Raw genomic sequence first — 22,760 nt, forward strand, 5'->3', positions numbered from 1 at the left:
GCCAGAGAAAGAAGCTGGGAATCCACTCTGATATTACAGTGAACACAATACATTAGGACATGGACTCTCAGTGCTAATTCACATTAGTGTGCTCATATGATGAAGTTCAGGCAATCAATAAAACTCAGTTCTTCTCTGCATTCTCAGGCATCAATTCAGGGTGACACAAACTACGGAACACAATGGAAAAATTAGTCCCTGTCTTTTAACAGTGACTACTGTACATAAAAACTCTTAGAAAGCAATGAACAGACTTGAAATAAAAGGATAAATTAAAATATTCAATTCATTTTGCAAAACTAATTTCAGGAAAGGAAAATAATTTTATTTTGGTGGGCAAATAAAACTGCTTCAACTTCACCCACTACTCTCATTGTGCTCATAACAAATGCCACTTAATTCCACTTAGTTAAGGTCTAGCTAGCAAATTAGACTTGCTTTGCAACTGGAAGATTATCCCACTGCCACATGGGAAGCAGAAGAACATCTAAAAATAATTTATATAAACCAGTAACTTAAGAATAGGAAGAAAATATGCTTTCAATTATTTTTAGGCAAAAGTAGCATAGTATGTAGTGTGGCTTTGCACAGGATAAAACTAGGCAGCAGACAAGGCAGTGTCAGGAAGTCTGTTGGGGGTTCTAAGTCATAAGATCAGACTTTTCTAAAGGAAAACGGAGAAGTAACTTTTTCTCTAAAGGAGAAGTAGCTTTTTCTCATTTTGTTCTTTTGTGGTTTGTTTTTGGCAAGCTACATTTAGTTAAATTTCTCATTTGTTCACATCCCCATCCTCACTCCTCCAAAGAGGAAGTCAATTGAAATAGATTCTTCTCGTGGCAGTTTCATTACTGTGCAACTCTATATAATTAATGTGGAGCCAGCTAAATAGCAGAAATCAGTCTGCTAGTGCGATTGATACCTGTGCAATTTATCACTATTATATTACATGTGTGGGCTAATGGGATTTTGAAGAGGGAAACAAGGACAAGCCAGGCTGGAAATCTCAGAAGGTCAAGTTTAACCTGAGCTGAAGACATGTTCTTGTAATGAATCGGAGATGAGAGACAAGCACAGAAACTCCTGATGGATGCTCTCCTTGGAGAGGCAGCAAAGCTGACAGGCCTGTTTCTCTTTCACATTCACATCTTGTATTGCAGACTAAGTCAGCCAACAGAAAACTTACCAGCTCTGCAATCCCTGGTGAACTTGTTGAAAATTTCATTTATGCCAGTTTTAATTAGAGAACAGAACAGTTTTTTTGCAATGACTTCCAAGTTTGTCATCTTAGACAGCCTCCAAATTAAGAACAAAGAGCAGAATAAAGAAATGATAAGTTGACAAGATTTCAGTTGATCAATACCTAGGTCTTCAGATTTTTCTTAAGCACTCTTCCTTGTTGCTCTGCAATGCTCTTAATAAATCTTCACTGCTCCAATTACTCCCCTTCCCCCCCCTTACTTCTAATATCTATGATACGACCTCATTTGAAAGCCTTGGCACTACTCAAACTATTCAATCATCTTTAAATTTTTACTTGCACAGTTCCTGGCAGTAACCTAGTATGTCCTTTTCCCATAAACATTTCCTTCATAAGCACCCTGAGCAGCATTCCCTTGCTTGTGTTTTGTGAGATTTGCAAACCACCCAGCATACCTATGTTTACCTCCAAATGTTTCAGAGCTGCTACCTCTTGTCATCTGCAAACATTTGAGGAACAGGATAAGACAATCTCCTTCATAAAAGAACCATTGACACATACTGTGCTTATACTTGCAAAACTAGGAAACCTCTAGATCTCCACTGCCAACCCTCAAATGAGGTTTGGGGAGGCTGGATCCTGGCTCTACCCCTTCCAGTCATTCAGGTGCACTGCATGCATCTAAGCTCCCTTGGGTTGGCTCTGCCTTCCCACCAGGTGCTCTGTCACTGGTTCAAGCCACATCTTAGCATTTCCATTACAGAGTGGTTCTACACATCTACCCACAGTACAAATGTTGAAGTAAAATCTGCAATGCAGACCACTCCTGAGATGACAGCTGTCACACCATGTAATTTCAGAATATACTGCCTTTTGCTAGAGTAGTTCAGAGCACAAATTTGGTGAGGAGGATTGCAGGCCTGCTCAAGTGCCCTTTAGCTGGCATGACTTAGAGCCTGGAGTGGTCAGGTAGGAAAATAACATTCTTGTGAAACATCTGTGTATAGATAATACAAGAATGTGATAGACTTTGAGGCACCCTGTCGGGCATACTTGAGCTCCCTGCCTTGAAATGAAGAAGATCAAAGCACAGTGAAGATTAAAGCACAGTAGTAAACTATGCCTGAGCAAACCCTTGAAAAACAGAAGTAAACATCAGGGGCAGAGATCCCTCTGCACGGACCAAGCTCAGCAGTGCCTGTGTCTCCGCTTGTGTCTCTCTGCTGGGATGCTGCTTCAGAGATTCCTACACCTGCAGACATAACCAGTGTGAATCTACCTTTCACATTTCACACATGGTTCTGTGCTTTTCCGTGTCCTGCCTGTGCTGATTCACATAGCTAGATACAAAACTATCAGCTGATGGTTGCTTATGGAAATTGGGGATCACGTTGCACATTCCTAGAGAAAGAACTGAATGTTTGTGAATGAATCCAACACAGGCATTCAAAGGAAGCAGAACATTTTAGTGTGAGAGTGTTGAAGACTGTCAGAGAGTCAGACAGGCACCTTAGGTTCTTCCTTTATTCAAATAATCATCGGTATATATGTTGGGCTACAGGTAGAGTCACAAACTCAGGTTTTCTACACATACATATCTTGTTAACACATAGCTGTTATCTCATAACAGGTGACCTTATCCTTTGCTCCCCTGGGAAAGACAGCCCAGAGTCTGTTTTCTTGAAGATTCTCCCCATGAGTCAAAAGTCATGACCTTATCAGTTTTAATTCCCTGTTTTTTTCTGTGGTGCTCTTATCATTTTGATGCTCTGTTCATTCTCTGTTGTCAGTAGATTTTTCAAGAGTTACCTAATGACCACATCTTCTTTTCTTCTATTCTAGCTGATGGTTGGACTTTTGCCCAGCCTTTGCCTGGGGTTATCTAGGGGAGGATGCCCATAGTGTCGGGACTACACAGCCTTGTGAGCTGCTTGTGTTGTGAATTCTGTACTGGGACACTGTACCTTGTTCCTGTTCTCTTTCAGAATTCTAACTAATCTCTTACAAAGTCTCCCATAAATCCAGTGATTATGATTATCTGATCCTCAGTAATACTAAGCCAATCTTGTGCCAATATAACTAGTAAGTCTTTTGTCCTCTAGAAGCCTCTTGTCAGCATCTTCCATCTTCTTAAGGGCTAACTCCATCTTCAATAAGCAGCTGAGGATCTTTGTTATGCAAATAGCCGGTAACAGTGCTACCAGAAAGTAGTCAGAGTCCTCAGGGGCAGCCATTAGTCTTTCAAAACAATCTCCAAACTAATCAGAGAAAATATTCACAACGTAATCTGTCTTCCACATTATGTTCCACCCCAAATGAGATCATACTTTCCTTCTCCATCTTTCCTCTTCCAGCAAGCTAATGACATTGCCATACGTTCACTGGAAAGGCTCTGCCTATGTTATGTCTTTACATAAAACAATTTCTGAAATTGCTGGAGAGAAATAAAGAAGATGAAACCAGCACTGCTTGTGGCCCCCTACACAAACACCACCTCGGTTTCAGCTCCAAAAGGGTGGCCATATCACCATTACCTGGCTGTTACCTGCAATGTGGGCCTACCATCGCTCCAACTGGGATATCAGCTGGTTAATATCCTCCAGTCACCCTTTGAAAGAATGAAAGCAGGACACCAGGTATGATTTCTCACTGATGTGCACCAAGTCCAGTATCAAGTGACAACAAAATCCACAAAAGAGACATGACCTATATTGGCTGGCAGCATGAGATGCTGTGGCCACAGAAAAACACTACAGTTGTTATCGTGGAGAGAGGACATTATTCATACAAGTTAATGAGCCAGACAGCAGGAACAGTTCGATACTGCTGGGCAAAGAAACATCCCAGTGTTTGAGATAAGGCACATGTCACACTGTTTAACTATCAGTAGGGCAAATCAGGGCAAGCCAATCTAACAGCACATTCAGCAGCAGATGTTCAAGAATTAATTGATTAATTATGACACGCATCACTGCCTTGCTCTTAACTCATTGAAGCACCCAGGAACTGAGATGATTTAGCTATTTTTCAAATACATAATCTAAGTAATGCAAGGTATTAGTACAGGAAATAACTAAACTTTCCGTGAATGTTGTGAAAGGGAAAGGTTATTTTTTTAACAGGTTGTTTCACTCACGCTCACTCTCTTCTATTTCAGGCACCAGAGATGTGCACATCAAAGCAGATTGACCAGAATCACCTGAGTGTAACACAGAGAATGCAAAAAAATTACTGAGTTATCTGCTTCCTTTGTTTGGCTATGCCAGGAGTTTTACTTGGGCTTAGTTTTTGGACAGGTCCAGTAGGAGTCAGCATTAATACTAGCATGAAGCTTGCTCACTGCAGCAAATCCTTAAGTCTTCAGACTTGTTACCTATCACCTATGTTTTCCTACTTGAGATCTCTGTAGGGTTGTAGTCTGTCTCCCTGCTGATTTAAAAGCAAGAAAAAGCATGTGCATGCTGAAATCTCATTACCATACTCCTGCTGCCAGACCATGTCACATGGCAGGAAAAGCAAGGCTACTCCCCAGTGGAAAAGGGCTTAGGAGCCAAGTAAGGAACAGGACAGCAGTACCTGAGCAGTGTAAGCAGGTCAGTACTGGAGATGGCAGTCAAGCCCACACAAGAATCCAAAGCATGAGACAATGCCATAGCAATGCTGCAGATTCAGGACTAAGCTAGTCCACATGTACAAGGCAAGATCGAGAGTCTCCATGGATGTGCACAGCTGTAGCTGAGCTAAAGACCAGCACACTGCCAACACAGCTCAGACAGAAAGCGAATGCTTGGGACTTGGCTTAAATAAAGCTCAAGAGCCTCTGCTGTTGTTGTTTGAAAGGTCCCTGATAAGGTTGGCCACATCCTTAAAGGCTTACTAGTGTCCTCAGGACCCTGACACTGCAGATCTGCCTATAAGTCTGCTCTGCTGTAGCCATGATGGAGTGCAGTTCTTCTGGCCTGATAACCAGCTGCAGTAGTTTGCTGCTGCTGTTAGTCATCTCCTTGGTTAGAGATCAAAACAAGGCATTCTTTCAGCCCTTCCTCTATCATTTCTCTTGCTGCTTTCACCTGCAAACATTACTATTCCTAATTCATTAACAGAATTCTTAATAATTCTTTTACAAACTCTACATTCAGGCAAAGAGAAAAACTTATATGAGGGCTGCTCCAAAAGCAATGCCTCCTATTTTACTATGCTGGCCCACAACATCAGAAGCAGACACTGGTTGTATGGTGGTAGAGGCTGAACCTTTTGTCAATGTTGTGTCACATGTTGTTGCTGTGTGACAGATGGCAGCAGAGGGGAAAGTCTGACAAAATGGTGTCTGACATGGAAGTGTGTATGAAGCAAAGGTGTGTCACTGAATTCCTCCATTCGGAAAAAATGGCACACATTGATATTCATCAGTGCTTGCTGAATGTTTATGGATACCCAACAACGGATGTGAGCACAGTGAGGCAGTGAATGCTGCATTTCAGCAGTGGTGACAAGCCACATTCTGGACGGCCATGCACAGCTGTCACACCTTGAAATGAAATGCGTCTCAATCAGCTCATCTGCATAAATTGGATAATGGTGAATGACTCTTCTGAAAAATGATGTTTTGTAGCTGAGAATTTGCTCTATCAAATAGCACTACTGTACTCTTCGTAGCTGTTGTAGTTTCCATGGAAATAAACAGGTGGCATTACTTTCTGAGCAATCTACATTTATATGCTGAGCTTCCCCAGATAAATGTAAAATGGAATCTCTACCAAAATTCATATGCCCTGCCACTGTCCCAGTGGCAAATATTTATTACTTTAGTAGACTAACGCTATGTCCAAATCATTTTTATTGCAATAAGGTAGCAGCTATTTTTGAAAGGATTTAACATTTTTAGGCAGCCTTCTTTCACTCTGTGTAGTATAGGAAATTTTCTGGAGATTACAAGGAACTGTTATCAGCTTTTTTCTTTTTTTTTCTGGTTTTCTTTTTCCTTTTTTTTTCCCTTTTATTCTTTTTTTTTCTTATTTTTTTTTCCTTTTCTCTTTTTTCCTTGTTCTTTTTTTTTTTTTCTTCTATTTCCTCTTTCCTTTTCTTCAAAACAGACTTATTGCAACTCTGAAATCACTTCCTAGCTGAGCAATGCCTTTCTCAAAACACAGATCGTTAGTGTGGATGCAGTGTAATAAGGACCAGAATGCAAGACAGAAGAGTTGGTAGAGCTAAGAAGATATTAGATGTTGATTATAGCAATTGTAGATTCCGAGGAAGTGATTAGATATGGAGTGACCTGCTGGCATTTTATATTACAAATTGTGATGAAGTATGCATGGAAAGTATTATAAATTTTGTTTTCAAAATAAAATTATTCAGCAAGACAACCTAAACTCAAATTACATAATTAAACAGACTGCATCTCTCTGATGAATTCAGGCTGGTTTTGTAAGGGATTGCCAAAGGACTTCCATGGAAAAGTAGAAATCCCTTAGTATGTGCCATGGGTTAAAAGGCATTGTAAGAAAGTTACTGTAATGTATCAATAATGAGTGGTCAGAAAATCTGTTGAATAATAAAAACAAAGTGAGTAACTCTGAAGGTCTCAGGCAGAATACAGTAGATGAATAAAATGTAATGTGCAGCATAATAAACGTCTGCCAGTTATAAACAAATCATCAGCTGATACTTACTTCAAGATGTCTAAAAGCATTTACATTCCTTCAAGACCGTTTAGCCAGATGTGTTTATCTGTATATCTTATTCTAAGACAGGAAAAATGTCATCCTTTGCAAAAAAGTATTCAAGGTATGCTGCATGTGTGATACCATAACTATGCGTGAAAACTAGAGTCTTCCACACAGAGATGCCTGTACTGGTCTGTCTTGGTGTCTATGACTCTAAAGCACTGCAGATGTGCTGGGTAGATGCATCAAACCTCTTATCACACCTCTCTTGCTTAACAGACTACTGCTCATACATACAGGCACAAAGTAAGCACGTGATCTGTGGTAGATTTTTCCCTCTTGTGAAACAGTGCTGTGTGGATGAAGGCAGATATGGTAAATTGCAGGAGGCTGTCAAAATTTTACTTAGCATGTTGAAACCACAACATGCTGAAAGATACTGCTCATCTGTCACCTCTAAGCATTTCTAAATTCAAACAGGCTTTTTTTTTTTATGCCTAGGGCAGAGTCTCCCCTCTTTACTGCTGCTGCTTAGGTCTTTGAAAATTTGTGAAGTAGACAAGAGTGATAATATATCATAGAATCATAGAATCATGGAATCATGGAATCACAGAATCATAGAATCATCAAATGGCCTGGGTTGAAAAGGACCACAACGATCATCCAGTTTCAACCCCCTGCTATGTGCAGGGTCACCAACCACCAGACCAGGCTGCCCAGAGCCACATCCAGCCTGGCCTTGAATGCCTCCAGGGATGGGGCATCCACAGCCTCCTTGGGCAACCTGTTCCAATGTGTCACCACCACACTGTATGTTCCGAGAAAGGACAAAACAAAAGAAACTTTGAATTCTTTACTAAGGTACACATGATTCTGCTAGAATTGTTCTTGGAGATGACTTTTTTTGGGAACATCTCCTGCTATCTTCAACATAGTATGTACTTTCAAAATGATTGGAAATTAATTAGATCCTTACTGAGAGAATTCCATCATCTCCTTTGCCAAGAGAACCAAGCCAAGATGCTGTGTCAAGAAGTGAAAATAGACTCTTGTCAAACAAAACACAAGAGAAACTATAAAGTTGTTTTACTGATATTTAAAGTCATCTGTCAACCTCCTTTTGTGTACAGTTCAGTGGCTTCTGGGCTCCCTAAACACGGCTCTGAAGTGCAACTAAAGTGAGATTTATGATCACCTTGGTCAGCGTTGGCCCATCTGGGGTTAAAACCTGAAAGGAATCAAATAAACTTAATGATTGATGCAACAATAACAATCACAGAATCACAGAATCACAGAATGGCCTGTGTTGGAAGGGACCTCAAGGATCATGAATCTCCAACCCCCCTGCCACAGGCAGGGCCACCAACCTCCCCATTTCATACCAGACCAGGCTGCCCAGGGCCCCATCCAACCTGGCCTTGAACACCTCCAGGGACGGGGCATCCACAGCCTCTCTGGGCAGCCTGTTCCAGCACCTCACCACTCTCTCTGTAAAGAACTTCCCCCTGACATCCAACCTAAATCTCCCCTCCCTCAACTTAAAACCATTTCCCTTCGTCCTGCAGTTATCAACCCCTTCAAAGAGTTGATTCCCCTCCTGTTTGTAGGCTCCCTTCAGGTACTGAAAGGCTGCAATGAGGTCACCCCACAGCCTTCTTTTCTCCAGGCTGAACAAGCCCAGCTCCCTCAGCCTGCCTTCATAGGAGAGGCACTCCAGTCCCCTGATCATAACAATATCTTAATTGGAATTACAGTAATATCAAACATAGTGCAAAAGGCTCTCATATATATATTCTCTTAATGAACAACTGTTTTATAGATAAAACTTCTATTGATCCTTGGACAGGACTGTATGAGTGACATTTTCACTGACCCTAGAACAAAAACGTATGCTATGTATCAGAAGCATGTGCAATAGTTGTCAAGATGTCACATCTAGAAAACAGTGTTTATGTTATCAGCAAAGTGTATCTTGAAGGATGTTGAAGAAAAAAAGGAACTGCCCTTTGGAAAATCAGCCAGCCATGCACAAAATCACATCACAGGTAATTGTATTTAAACTTATTGAAACAGAACGTTTTTTACATTGTTTGCAGGGCTGCAACAAAATCAGCTATATGTGGGTACCATTGTTTTGGAACCAGCTATGCAGAAAGAATCTCTCTGGCGTTCCTTAGTGCCTCATTAGCAAGTATTACCCCACAGTTATTAAAGAAACAAATCACTTGTTTGGGAACTAGCATTCTGCTCTTGATTTCTGCTGCAAATAGGACGCAGAACTGGATTATAATACTTTGGGACTATTATCTAGCTTCACAGTGGATCAAAATGTTCTCTTACATGGAGGATAAAAAGTCCATTCACAAACTACGAGATGGGAGTAGCAGAAGAACAGCACTGAAGACCCCAGTATGTCAGTGCCAGCTGCTGTAGAAACAAATATTCTTCTTCAGAGCACTTCAACATGCCAATACAGGGCACCTTGGGAGACAGTGTACAATAATATTGACCCTAGTGACAGTACTGGGGGTTTTGCATATCATAACACGTTAGGAAAACCTGAAAAATTATTTGTCATAACTATGTGCTCAAAATTAAAACTGAAACTGCCAGAATGGATCACTAGAGATGCTTTTGCTCCTCAACAGAGGCTGGCTTTTTTAAAATTAGCATTCCAGCATGAGTTCAGGGAACATGTTCCTTGCTAGCTTAATTTTATGTCTGAGAAATACTGAGAAATAACAAGATCTGCTTGTTGCTAGTAAATTTATATATATATAGTTTATTATAGTTAATTTTATATATAATAGTTACAACAATCTTCCTTGAAAAGCACAGCTAGAAGTGGCAGTGAATAGCTGATGCAGCAGTTTCTGTACTTTCACTTTTAGAAAATCTGGGAAATTCTGGGATCATTGCTAAAGGACCTCTGGGAACATCTGGGGAAGTCTTTGAGGCACTTGAAGGTTCCTGCTGCCCTGGATGCAGGTACAGGAAGCCTTGATTTCTTTTAAGATGTAGCAGGCCTAAAGAACTCTGTCAGCCCTAGTTGATTAAGGGACCCATGCAGCTTTTGTTTCAGCTGATGCTGATCAAGAAGGGTCTGTTCCAGGGTTACTAAGCAGGCAGGACAATTGTGAGGGTGGTTGGTATGCTATCTACTAATAATGTGGCTGTACCAATGGTGGGTATGTTTTACAGTGTAAAAAGCTTAGTAGCTGCTGTAATGTTGGAGATCTCAACTCAGGTAGAACTTCAGTAGGAGGATGTTGGTTTGGGACAGTAACACCTATCTCATCTGGGCAGTGAGAAATCCTTCTAATTGAAGGAGGTGAGGTATGTAGTTGTTGAGGAGCTATGTTTTGCTGCAAAGGAGTTGCAGCATAATCAGAGATAGAAGATGTTGAGTGGATCTTTTCTAAGACCCTATAGTTTCAACAGCTTGTGGAAGTACGTACTAAAAGAGGGATAGGCTGAATTCCCATATTAAGGTGGAAAGTATAGGCTTTTAGGATGGAAGGATGAAAGCTGCTGACTCCTTCCACTAGGAGGAAAGCTTGTGCTCTGCCTTAAGTCTTACAAATACAGAATAACTACAGTGCCTTGGGTGAAGTACAATGTCTCCTATGTCAAACGAAACTTCCAAAATGACTATGCTTAAGATTTATAGGAGCATCAGAAGGAAACACCAAGTTAGTGGAGGCTGACCCTTCTGTTGTATGGAACAGATTTGTCTACTGGTCTCTATCTCTGATGTTTGACAGGGGTGTTAGCTTACAATGCTATGAAGAACCTTGGGAGTCTTCTCAGGCTCTCCGGTTATTGCTCCTCTGTTGATTTTTTTTCATGGGATAAGCCTATGATATTGTCAGAGAAAACCTGGAATGTCTCAAATACAATGTATGTAGCTCTAGGCTGATGGTAAAAGATATAAAGGCCTGCATAGTATCTTGTTAGTCCTGCTAGTTGTCAATAACAATAGGGTCTTGGTTTCTGCATTCATGATATGTACTTCAAGCACTGAAAACTTCTTGAAAGAGAAAGGATCAACTGCTCCAGTTCTAGAGTGGTGAATGGTAGAAGCCAGCAGAATGGCCAATCTGGTAAGAACTTCTCCCTAATAATGATAGGGAAAATAGTAATTCAATCAAGTGAGAAAGTTGTGGATGAGGTTAGCAAACAAAAGGTGTGGCTTCACAGGAGCAGAATGGATCCAATAATCAACAAAACAGACTCAAATGGGATCACACCATACAGTACTGTCCTGGAGATCCTTCTTTGTAGGGGAAGCTCTCAGATTCTTTCTAGGAAATCAATATGCCATGGTGTTTCTCTAAACTATACACTAGTGCATGCATCATAAGGAACAAACAGGAACAATAAGAGGTCTGTGCCCTCTACAGTAGGGCTATAGTATCACTACAGTAATGGAGACAATGTTGGGTAGTTCCACTACCTAGAGTACTAAAGTTGATAAATGCTGTCTAGGAAGATGGGGAGGGTAAGTTACTGCTTATATAAGAAAGTAGAGGGACTGTATGGAGCCCTGCCTAGGGCCAGATTCTGAGCTAGGTAAGAGTTTGTGATGAGTAGATCAACATGGGTAACAGTGTACATGTCTGCTATAGTGTCTTGCTCCAATTTATAGGAGGGAGATGAGGTTCTTTAATATCTGTATACCCGGTGTGAGATTAAGAAACAATGGTTCGTATGTTGTTGCATCCAGTTTATTACCAAACCTAATCAGGGAGACGGGGAAGGGAAGGAGGGCGATAGAAAAGATGGAAAAGAAGCAGGAGTTGCGTAAAGCGGGGATAGTCACCAGCAGGATCCAGCAGCGGTCCCGTTGCATGGTGTTTGAAGGTCCCGGGCAGAACGCAGCAGAAGACAAGGAGCAGCAGTGTGGCCGGCCTTGGGCAGCAGGCAGGTAGACGAGGAAGTCGAGGAGCCAGTTCTTGAAGCAGCAACAGCGGTCAGGCAGCAGGCTCAGGAGAGTTCAACAGTATGCAGGAATCACCTCAATCTTCAGGAATCCCTCTTCTTCTTCATGAGGGATTCCTCATCTGTTGTCAGAAAACCTCCGTTCTTCATGAGGAATCTGAATTGTCAGAAACCCATCCTCATGGTTTTCAGTTCCTCTTTTATCCTCCTTGTTCTCCTGCCTACGTGACAAGGATGGGCCTTGAGCAAGAGTCATTGAGTACCCCCTGAGATGGCCATCATCCGGAGATAGGTCCACACAAAGGAGCACTTCACAGCTATTTAGCTGCAGCTCATCTCGCTCTCTCTCGTTGCCCCTGGCCTTGTGCATCTGCGTCCTCCAGACAAAGGATCTCACAACCTTTGCCCAGGACTTGCCTGGACTTGTTCATCTGTGTCCTTCAGACAAAGGATTTCACAATCCTTGCTGGAGACTTGAACAAGTCCATCTGTGTCCCCAGCAAGCTTTGAGACACAGAAGTTAACAGAATAATCTCTTACATATAGACTATGTTATCAAGATATAGTTCTAGATAAGGTTTTCAGTCAACTAGAAGTATTGTGTTTGCAGGCCCTATCTCAGTGTATGACTTTAGTTACCCCAATGTTCCCTATAGGGCACAAGAATCCAGACAACTTCTGTAGAGCCTTAACGAGCTCTTAACGGAGAAGACTGAGGAGCTGACCCCTGCTAGCAAAGCAGAACTGGTTAGGGATCTGCAGGTCATGGTAGCCTTGACAGTAATCAGAGTTCAGGATTATGAAAGGAGGAAACAAGGCAAAAAGGAGTCCTGAACTTCAACTGATCAGGCTTTGGCCTGCTCAAGTGTATACTTGGATGAATCCCATATGATAGTCTCCCTCCTGAAAGGAAGAAGGATACAAGAAAGCAACATGAGGGGAGCTCTGCAGAGAGGGACCTGGGTGTCCTGGTGGACGACAGGTTGGCCGTGAGCCAGCAGTGTGCCCTTGTGGCCAAGAGGGCCAATGGCTTACTGGGTGCATTAAAAAGAGCGTGGCCAGCAGGTCGAGGGAGGTGATCCTCCCCCTCTACTCTGCCCTGGTAAGACCTCATCTGGAGTACTGTGTCCAGTTCTGGGCTCTCCAGTACAAAAAAGACAGGGATCTCTTGGAAAGAGTCCAGCGGAGGGCCACGAAGATGGTGAAGGGCCTGGAGCATCTCTCCTATGAAGAAAGGCTGAGTGAACTGGGTCAGTTCAGCCTTGAGAAAAGGAGACTGAGAGGGGACCTGATCCAGGTCTATAAATATATAAGGTGTGGGGGGCAGAATGGCGAGGATGGACTCTTTTCAGTGGTGAGTGGAGACAGGACAAGGGGAAACGGCCAGAAACTGGAGCATAGGAAGTTCCGCACAAACATGCGCAAGAACTTCTTTACAGTGAGGTGACGGAGCACTGGAACAGGCTGCCCAGGGAGGTGGTGGAGTCTCCTTCTCTGGAGATGTTCAAGACCTGCCTGGATGCCTACCTGTGAGACCTGCTGTAGGGAACCTGCTTTGGCAGGGGGGTTGGACTCGATGATCTCTGGAGGTCCCTTCCAACCCCTACAATTCTGTGATTCTGTATGGCATCTCCAGCCTCCCACAGACAACCCCCCCTCCAATAGCAAGAAATGTCTGACTTAACAAGCAGTGAATTCCACAAAAGCAGCAGAATAGATGAAAAAAGTTGCTTCTGACTAAACTCAAATATGAAAGAAAGCGTATAAAGGTGGTGTAGTGGAAATGCTACGTCATTGCTCGAATGAGTGTTTGAGCACCTGGCAGGAAGGCAAGGACAACCCAGGGCAGCTCAGGTGCATGCAATGCCACCTGACCACCTAGAAGGGGCGGAGCCAGGATTCACCCCTCCCCAGACCTCATGTAAGGGTTGGCAGTGGAGGTAAGGGAATCTTATTGGAGGTCCTTTTGTTCCTGAGGCCTTCCAAAGGTAAGTAGTGTCTTTCCCTTATTTCTGCTGTTGTTGTGTTTGAGCAAATCCTTGTCATTGCAGCCTGGGATTCTCTTGCTCTGCTGTCACTTTTTCACTTTCCATTGCATGGAAACAAGAATAGAATACCAAAAAGGAACAGAACTGCCGTTCCAGTATGAGGGGATGAATCTGGTAAAGCTAAAATTCCTCCACAGCTGAGTCTGGTAAGGGGTGTGGAGGGCAGTGGAAATCCTTCTACAGGTATACCAGCAAATAAGAGGAAAACTACAGGAAATATGAGCTTACTTCTGAATGGGGCTGAGAACCCAATGGGGGAAAAGATACTGTAGGTCATCACAGAAGGCAGTGAAAAGAAAGTGGCTTCAAGGAAAATCGAGGCAGAGTTTAACTGCAGGTTTTGGCATGATTCCCGCATTTGTTAGCATGAATAGATGCTAAATAATCTGAGCACGTACTGTGACTGCAGCACATGCTATACTTAATAATGCAACCAGTAATTTGTAAGAGCTTGCTCCCATGGGAATGTGTGAAAGCATAACACTTGACAAACTTTACTGTACCCTCATTCAATACTGTGTAAGTAAAAGATTCATAGCTTTCTTTATCCTGAGGGATACTATAAATATGTGAAGAGCAATGAGGCTGTTGAACCTTATTACAAACTGCAGTTCTGCATAGCATGCTGTAGTTCTACCAGAGAGGGCCATTCAATGCAAATCTTTCGATGGTAACCAGCATAGGCAGGGATAAGTAAGAAGGCAGGGATAAGTAAGACTCCTCACAGGTTTTCTCTCTTAGGCGTACCATGACTTCTTCCTTGATGTTCAAAAGAACCAGCACCTCACACTCCAAGATAGATGCAGAAGACTCTGAAATCCTCAGTATCTTTTTCACCTTGGCAAGATTTGTAGTCAGGAATCCAATGTCCCTGAAACCAAGGGAAGTGGCTGGAGCAAGGAAGACTTACTGTTACAGAGCAGGTCAAGGTAAGGGAGTAGCTAAACTGGACACAAGTCCGTGTGACCTGATCACACAATCATTAAGGCTGGAAAAGGCCCTAAGATTATCTAGTCCAATCTGATGTTGGGCTGATAGAATGTAGTCATGAAAGAACTGACTGATGTCATTATGAGGCTGTTTTTGATTACCTTTAAAGTTATCTGGTGTTTGGCTAAAAGTTCCTGTGAACTGGGGAAAAAAGCATATATCATCCCTGTTTTCAAGCAGATCAAAAAACATGAGTAAAGAAAACTACAGGCTGGTCAGTCTCCATCTATCCCTTGGAAGATAATAGTGGAAATTGTTCTGGAAACCATCATCAAACACATGAAATACAAGGTGATTACAAGTAGTCACCATGCATTTGTCAAGGGAAAGTTGTGCTTTGCTAACTATTCACGCTTTCTATTGTGAGATGACTGAATCAGTAAATAAGGACAGAGCAGTGGGGATGTCTATTTTTAACAAATATTTTTAACGATCTCCCATAACATCAATTGTTTATGAATTGGGGGCTGGATAATTGAGGGAAATACACTAGAAGAGTCAATTGCCAGGTTCAAAGAGTGGTATTCAGCTGTGCAAATACAAGCTGCAGGCCAACCACTTATAGCAGAGTAATAGCAGAGTCATAGTCAAATATATCTGATTTAAAAAATATATTAAAAAGTGTCGGCAATGGAGCTATGTGCATGCTCACAAGCTTAGAGAAGATCCAAAATGGGGAACAGTGGTTGATATATGAAACAATGTCTCTGAATAGAAACAACTGACAGGCTAGAGGAATAGGTAAAGAGCGCCCTCATTACATCTACAAAAGGAATTCCTTCCTAGTGTATCTGAGGAGGAAAATCCTTGTGTACCCATTACAAGCTGGGACCTGACTTAACAAAAGCAGGCTAGTAGCTCTTAAGCACTAACTGAATCATTTTACAGTCTGAGAAACTACTGATGATCACATTAGATGATACATGGTGTTTTGAAATCCATTCTGCAGCTACCTGTTGTTGAATCTGCCTAAGAACAGTGTATTTAACTGTTCTCTGAGGTGTTCTGGTGGCATTTTGTTTGGAATACAGCACTGGTGTATGAAGTTTGAAATCTGATCCTGCAAATTAACTTCAGACTTATTTGGAACTTGCACAGAATCTTGCAACATAAATACTCGGGTTGTTCTGAATGAAATGGGAATAGAAGTGTGTGTGTGTGGGCATATGGAAATGTGAGTTCGTCATTCAGACAAACTCCAGTCTGAATGAAACTCCTTAAGACCAATGTGGTATTAAGAAGCAGGCATTCTTTATTACAGCACAGGATGCGCTGGGGATCCTTCTTCCACATAAAGCACATACATCGCAAAGATGATCTTCAGCTTAAATACATTACTTGTGTTACATATTGATGCAAGTTGTAACAACATCGTGAAGCTTGTTAGTGTTTGTTGAAGGATACCCCTGCCTTGCAGTTTATGTAGATAACAAAGGGTTGTGTTTCTGAACCAGGGAGGTAAGGAAGATTGGCTGAATTCTTGTGTCAAGGAAATAGGAGATGCTGTTTCAAATCGATCACTGCATGTGAAACATACCTCTGGGAAACTTTCTGCATGTGTAACACAAGTAATGTATATAAGCTGAAGATCTTTTATGTAAGCTATGCATGATAGGAAGATAATCTCTGTGCATCCAGTGCTGGTTGAAGCATGTCTGCTTTCTAACACTCCAACTTGAGTCTTAGAGAGTTTCCTGATTGACCAAAGGTTTTCCAGGCAGTACATATGTATTCAATACTTACTGCAAAATTGTTACCATTGGATTGTGCCTCTTTGCATATACTCAGTCTTTTTGTGGTAGTGGTCTTCCTCACTGTGTCTGCTGGTTGAACCTGGCTTTCATGTATGCTCAGTTAGCTTCTTGCCATGACTGCGTGATACCTGCATACACAAGACTAGCTGATTCAAAGTAGAACTTCCCTTATCTGCTTGGTACAAGGAGTTAAGTACACCAACGTTATCTACTTGGTACAAAAATACGTCTTTCTGTTGTCTAAAACTACAGTTCTATCCATCAGCAGGACTTAGTAAGCTTAACAATATCATTACAACTTGTGTCAGTGCAAGGTAAAAGTGAGGACCCCTCTGTCTTTTTATGGAAGACGGTGTGAAAGAGCAAGGAAGTAGACTAATTTGGATCCTGAGGATCGGGCCATGGAAAAGTGCACTGTTTGCCCCCACCAGCAAAAGGTGCAAAAGACCTTGTCCATGGGGCTGATAACAAGGTTTCACCAGAGACTGTTAACAACCACCATTCAGACAGTGTGTTCAGAGTCCTGATAACAGGCAGCTAGTTCAATAGATCCAGTTCTAAGTTATAGGATTGAGTCAACCGCTTTACCTCTTAAATAGCAGGCAGTTGAAAAAGCCCTGCAGAGAGTTCTTGAAAGCAGCTGGTGGCACAGCAGGATCTCCACTGAAGTAGGGACACCTCTTGAAGTCACTTAATGTCTGCGTGGAGATTCAGCCAAGACGTGCTGATGCCTTGCCGACAGATTCCTGGTAAGTGATTTATTGCTTTTAGGCTATTCTAGCTTCTCTAAGATTTGGCCTTAGATTCATTATGCAACCTCTGCTCTCCATGTAGCAAATAGTTTAAGATATCTAGCCATTTTAAATCACTGTCATCATTCAAATTACCGTATCTCTATTTATATAAATCTTTCTACCTTCTTGTGAGAGATTTGTGTGGTGCTTTAGTCTCCGTCTGTGACAGGACAAGTGTCTTTTACTACTTTGTTCATGGAGCAGTCAGCTACAGACATGGAAAAAAACTGCAAAAAATAGATGGCATTTCTGGAATGTCAATATATCTGTTAATATAGCTGTCTATAGTGACTGTTATCTCTGGGAAAGGATTTATTGAATAAATTGAGAGCATGGGTAACTCTTGATCAGCACAAAGTTTGAGTACATATGCTGCAAAAAAGTGCCTGGGAGGAAAAAGTATGTATGTCTTCAAATCAGTTACAGGAATTATTGGAAAAAGAGATGCTGGAAATAAGGGAAAGCTAACTGAAGCCCTCTCTGAAATCATGAATGTGGTGATGCCTTTTGTCTGAGCAATTGAGAAAGCTGGAAGAGCCAAATCAGCAGAACGGGTATGAGTAGAATTGAAGCCAGGATCAAAACTAATATACCATGAAATTGGAGGCTTGTGTTGGACTAGTGCCTTAATTAATAACTTTCTGAAATATAGACTGTTGTGGGGTATTCAGACTGACATTCTCAATTTTGCCTATTATAAACTGGAACAGGTTGCCCAAGGAGGTTGTGGATGCCCCATCCCTGAAGGCATTCAAAGCAAGGCTGGATGTGGCTCTGGGCAGCCTGGTCTGGTGGTTGGCGACCCTGCACACAGCAGGGGGGTTGAAGCTGGATGATCACTGTGGTCCTTTTCAACCCAGGCCATTCTATAATTCTGTGATAATTCCACATTAACAGGAATACTACTTAGTATAAGATCAGTTACTGATATACAACCAATTGTACAAAATCCTACACAATGGCAATTGATTTGAAAGGCAGGTCGTGCTTGACCAATCTCATCTCTTTCTACGACTGGGTGACTAGTCTGATAGATGAGGGAAGGGCTGTCGATGTAGTCTTCCTAGACTTCAGCAAAGCCTTTGACACGGTCCCTCACAGGCTTCTTCTGGGGAAACTGGCTGCTCGTGGTCTGAACAGATATACACTTCTTTGGGTAAGGAACTGGCTACGAGGCCGTGCCCACCGGGTCGTGGTGAATGCAGTGAAGTCCAGCTGGCGACCCGTTTCAAGTGGTGTACCCCAGGGGTCGGTACTGGGGCCCATGTTGTTTAATATCCTTATTGATGATCTGGATGAGGGGATTGAGTACACCCTCAACAAGTTTGCAGATGACACCAAGCTGGGAGGTGGTGTTGATTTGCCTGAGTGTAGGGCGGCCCTTCAGAGGGATTTAGACAGGCTGAACGGCTGGGCTGAGGTGAATGGGATGAGGTTCAACAAGGCCAAGTGCCGAATTCTGCACTTTGGCCACAACAACCCCATGCAGCGTTACAGGCTTGGGGATGAGTGGCTGGATGAGTGTGAAGAAGAGAAGGACCTGGGGGTGTTGGTTGATGCTCAGCTGAACATGAGCCGACAGTGTGTTCAGGTGGCCAAGAGGGCCAACAGCATCCTGGCCTGCATTAGAAATAGTGTGGCCAGCAGGAGCAGGGAGGGGATCATCCCCCTCTACTCAGCACTGGTGAGGCCGCACCTCGAGTACTGTGTTCAGTTTCGGGCTCCTCACTTACAGGAAAGATGTTGAAGTCCTGGAGCTTGTCCAGAGAAGGGCAACAAAACTGGTGAGGGGTCTGGAGCACAAGGCTTATGAGGAGTGGCTGAGGGAGCTGGGATTGTTGAGTCTGGAGAAGAGGAGGCTCAGGGGAGACCTCATTGCACTCTACAACTTCCTGAAGGGAGGTTGTGGCGAAGAGGGATTTGGCCTCTTCTCCCAGGCAACGAGCAGGACACGGGGCAATGGCCGCAAGTTGTATCAGAGGAGGTTTAGGTTGGACATAAGGAAGAACTTCCTCCCTCAGAGAGTGGTCAGGCACTGGAATGGCTGCCCAGGGAGGTGGTGGAGTCGCCGTCCCTGGCAGTGTTCAAGAGGCGTCTGGATGACATGCTGCATGATATGGTGTAGTGCTTGTGGTGGCAATGATGATGAGGAGACGATTGGACTGGATGATCTTATAGGTCACTTCCAACCTTGTGATTCTATGATTCTATGATTTGAAGTTTACTTCACAATATTGGATTTAAAGGATGTCTTCTTTTGCACTCCACTGAAAAAACAAAGTCTAAAGCTGTTTACTACTGAAAAGTCTAAAGCTGTTTACCACTGCCCTACAGCAGGACTGAAAATACAGTTGTGCTGGACAGTGTTTCCTCAGGGATTCAAGAATAGTCTTAAAAACTAACAGCCAAAGCTCTTAAAGGACAAGGAGAGTAACTAGAAGGCACTTAAGAATGCTGAGAAGGACTTGATGAAATAAAAATCACTCACATGTTCTCCTGCCTTCTCCTGAATTTAACAAATTCTTTTGAATTTTGTTTACATGAAAGAGGATGTCGGGCTTTGGGGGTGCTTGCACAAACTTTTGGAGACTGGAAAAGATCAGTAGCTTACTTCTCAAAATTGTGTAAGATAAGCTCTGGATGTCTGAGGGCAGTGGCAGCTGCTGTGTTGCTAAGATGGACAAAAATTAGCCTTGGGAGAGAAAATTACTGGTTGTGTATCATATATTGTCACAGCACTGCTAGAGCAGAAAGGATAGCATTGGTTATCCCAAACGGAATGATGCAATACCAAGCTGTACTGCTCAACAAGTGAGCAGAAACAAATTGACTTGATGGATGGACCACTTGTTGGATAAGGAATTGGCTGGATGGTAACACTCAGAGTTGCAGTTAATGATTCAGTGTCCAAGTGGAGATTGGTGATAAGTGACTTTCCTCAGAGATCAGTGCTGGGACTGGTGTTATTTAACATCTTTGTAGGGAACATGCACAGTGGGGTTGAGAGCACCCTCAGCAGTTTGCAGTTGACACCAAGTTGAGTGGTGCAGTTGACACGCAAGACAGAAGGGATGCCAGAGGGACCTGGATAGGCTTGAGAATTGGGCCCGTGCCAACCTCGTGAAGTTCAACAGGGCCAAGTGTAAAAAAAATTTATTTTTAACAGATGGTTTATTCCTTGGCTAGGAATAAGTGATCTAGAGAAGGCCATTGCTTTATTTCTGTGCAGGGCATAAGGTGAGTAATCTCCATAAAATCAAGCATAGTGAGTCTTCACATCTTCTTCCACTTATATTCAATTATTTCTAATATATGCGTATTTAATACTTAAGTCATACATACCTACTACATATTCACAGGACTACACCGCTGTAAGGTTGCACAAACATAATTGAGGCCTCTGTGCCTGTGGGGGGGTCTTTGGTGGTCTTCTGGGGAGGCGTCCCCCTACTCACTGCATCCATGTTTGGGCACAGGCTTTTCCAACACAGCTGGTCTCTAATGATTGGTCTCTATTTTGGACTTGTGCCCATAGTTCAAGGATGTTGCTCCTCTTATAGAAGTCTTGTGGTAAAGAAGGATGTTTACTATAGATAAACAGTACATCTGGAAGTTATAAGCAGAACTAGAACTTTGAGTAAGCACCTTATTAGGCAAAGGGGGGGGGGGGGGGGGGGGGGGAAGGCAAATAATCGTGAGAAATGCCTCAAATGATTTCTTTGGAGACTCGAACTCTTGTGGAAAAAAAATCATGATTACAGTGGAGGATGTCCTGCAAGCAGTAGTGCCTGCTGTTAGAAAAATGAGCCCTTATATCTCCTAGTTCCAGTGCTGAGTCCCTCCCCTGCTGCCAGGTTTACATTCTTCACTGCACATCCCCTGAGTGGTTAACAAAGTCTTTGTTTCTCTAAGCAAGCAGAATCCACAAAACAGTCCCTAAGCCTTTATCTCCTGCTGTGTGTCTTCCCAGATCCGTTTGTTTCTTCTTATGCAGTTCTAGGTGCAGATGTATGTCTTACAGCCTTTACCTTTGGTAGCACACCCTTCCCCCAGCTATCCAAGGGAGGAGAGTACACAAATTAACATGCCAGCTGGTCTCCTCTTATCTCTCAAGAATGCAGGTACTGCATCCTTTAACCACAGACAGGAACTTATCTAGTATCAAGCCTGAGGTGCATCCCTTTGGTACAGCATTCTATTACTAATGCAAAAACAGTGTCATCTCGCACAGGGTTCTGAAACACCAACTTGAATGTAATCTGGAAGCAAACTAGAATATTGCGGAGGTGCTGGAAGATGGTACTGATTTGCAGAAACAAACTCTCTAACCCACATAAAGTTATTAGAGCAGGTGCGTTTTTATTTCAGCGCTGCGCCACACGCCAGGTGCGAGGGGGATCATTCCTCCTAGCATGCGCACCAGAGAGTGGGATCTCGATACATTTATAATCCAAGCCATACATATTCAGCAGTTTTACCCAAGACCCATTGACATATTCATTACTTTTCTGGGAATTCATTTACATACCGTCCCCTTCTCCAGTGCATGTGCAGTAGCTTCCATTGGATGAAGGCTCGATGTCTTCCTCTGCATCTGGTAGTTGCTCCAGGATGAAGTGAGACATCTTCCTCGCCGTTCCTTCCGACCAGTTCTGAGCTCTTCTCCCGCCCTGCATGCCTCAGCAATTTCTTATCCTGTTTATCTTCTCTTTCCATTGTTTTCTTAGGGGCCCCTTTCTCCTGACTTGAGAAAGCTCCCTTTTGAGAATGTGCTTGGGCCAGCAAAAGGTTAAACTAAGCAGTAAATTCCTCTTGGGTTAGCAAGAGGTTAAACTAAGCAACAAATTCCTCAAAGCAATAAATTCCTCTTGAGTTAGCAAGAGGTTAAATTAAGTGATGCTATTTGTGTTATTTGTGCCTTTTGAGTTAGCAAAACCAAGCGGTTCCTTTTGAGTTAGCAAACCAAGTTATGGACCCTTTACGTCTTGTGCTCTTCAGCTTACTATCTCAGGACCTCTCTTGGGTTTGAGAGGACATGCAAACGGCTGACTTACTGGTTCCCTCACTAGAGTGTATGAGTTAAGAAAATGCTGATGCAGCTGACAGTCATCATATCAGCCTTTCTACACACACGTGTTTTTTTCAATTTCCCAGTGTACTTATAAACTCGTAGGGACTTTCAAAATTAGAAGGAGGAATCGGGGAAGATTAAAAAACTTAGCTAATGCTGTATTAGGTCAGGGAATTCTTAACCTACCTGAGCTCCCACACGCTTCACCTAGAGAAGATACTCTGCTAAATGTTTAATGCGGGGAGAAAGGGAAGGCAGTCGCTGTCTGTGCGAGATCGGGGTTCTCACGCTCTTT

The 22,760-nt window shown here is 42.8% G+C and overlaps 1 protein-coding gene across 1 annotated transcript in view; it reads right to left on the reverse strand.

Annotated features, from left to right (window-relative positions):
- Positions 1-22,754, reverse strand: part of RESF1 (retroelement silencing factor 1) — a 72,186-nt gene extending 49,432 nt beyond the window's left edge. The window contains exon 1 of the mRNA XM_048934307.1: positions 21,923-22,754. Coding sequence (XP_048790264.1) covers positions 21,923-22,110 — 188 coding nt within the window. The 5' untranslated portion in view covers positions 22,111-22,754. The remainder of the gene's footprint in view (positions 1-21,922) is intronic.
- Between the last annotated feature and the right edge of the window lie 6 nt (positions 22,755-22,760).

Source organism: Lagopus muta, chromosome 1 (assembly GCF_023343835.1).
Source record: "Lagopus muta isolate bLagMut1 chromosome 1, bLagMut1 primary, whole genome shotgun sequence".
NCBI lineage: Eukaryota > Metazoa > Chordata > Aves > Galliformes > Phasianidae > Lagopus > Lagopus muta.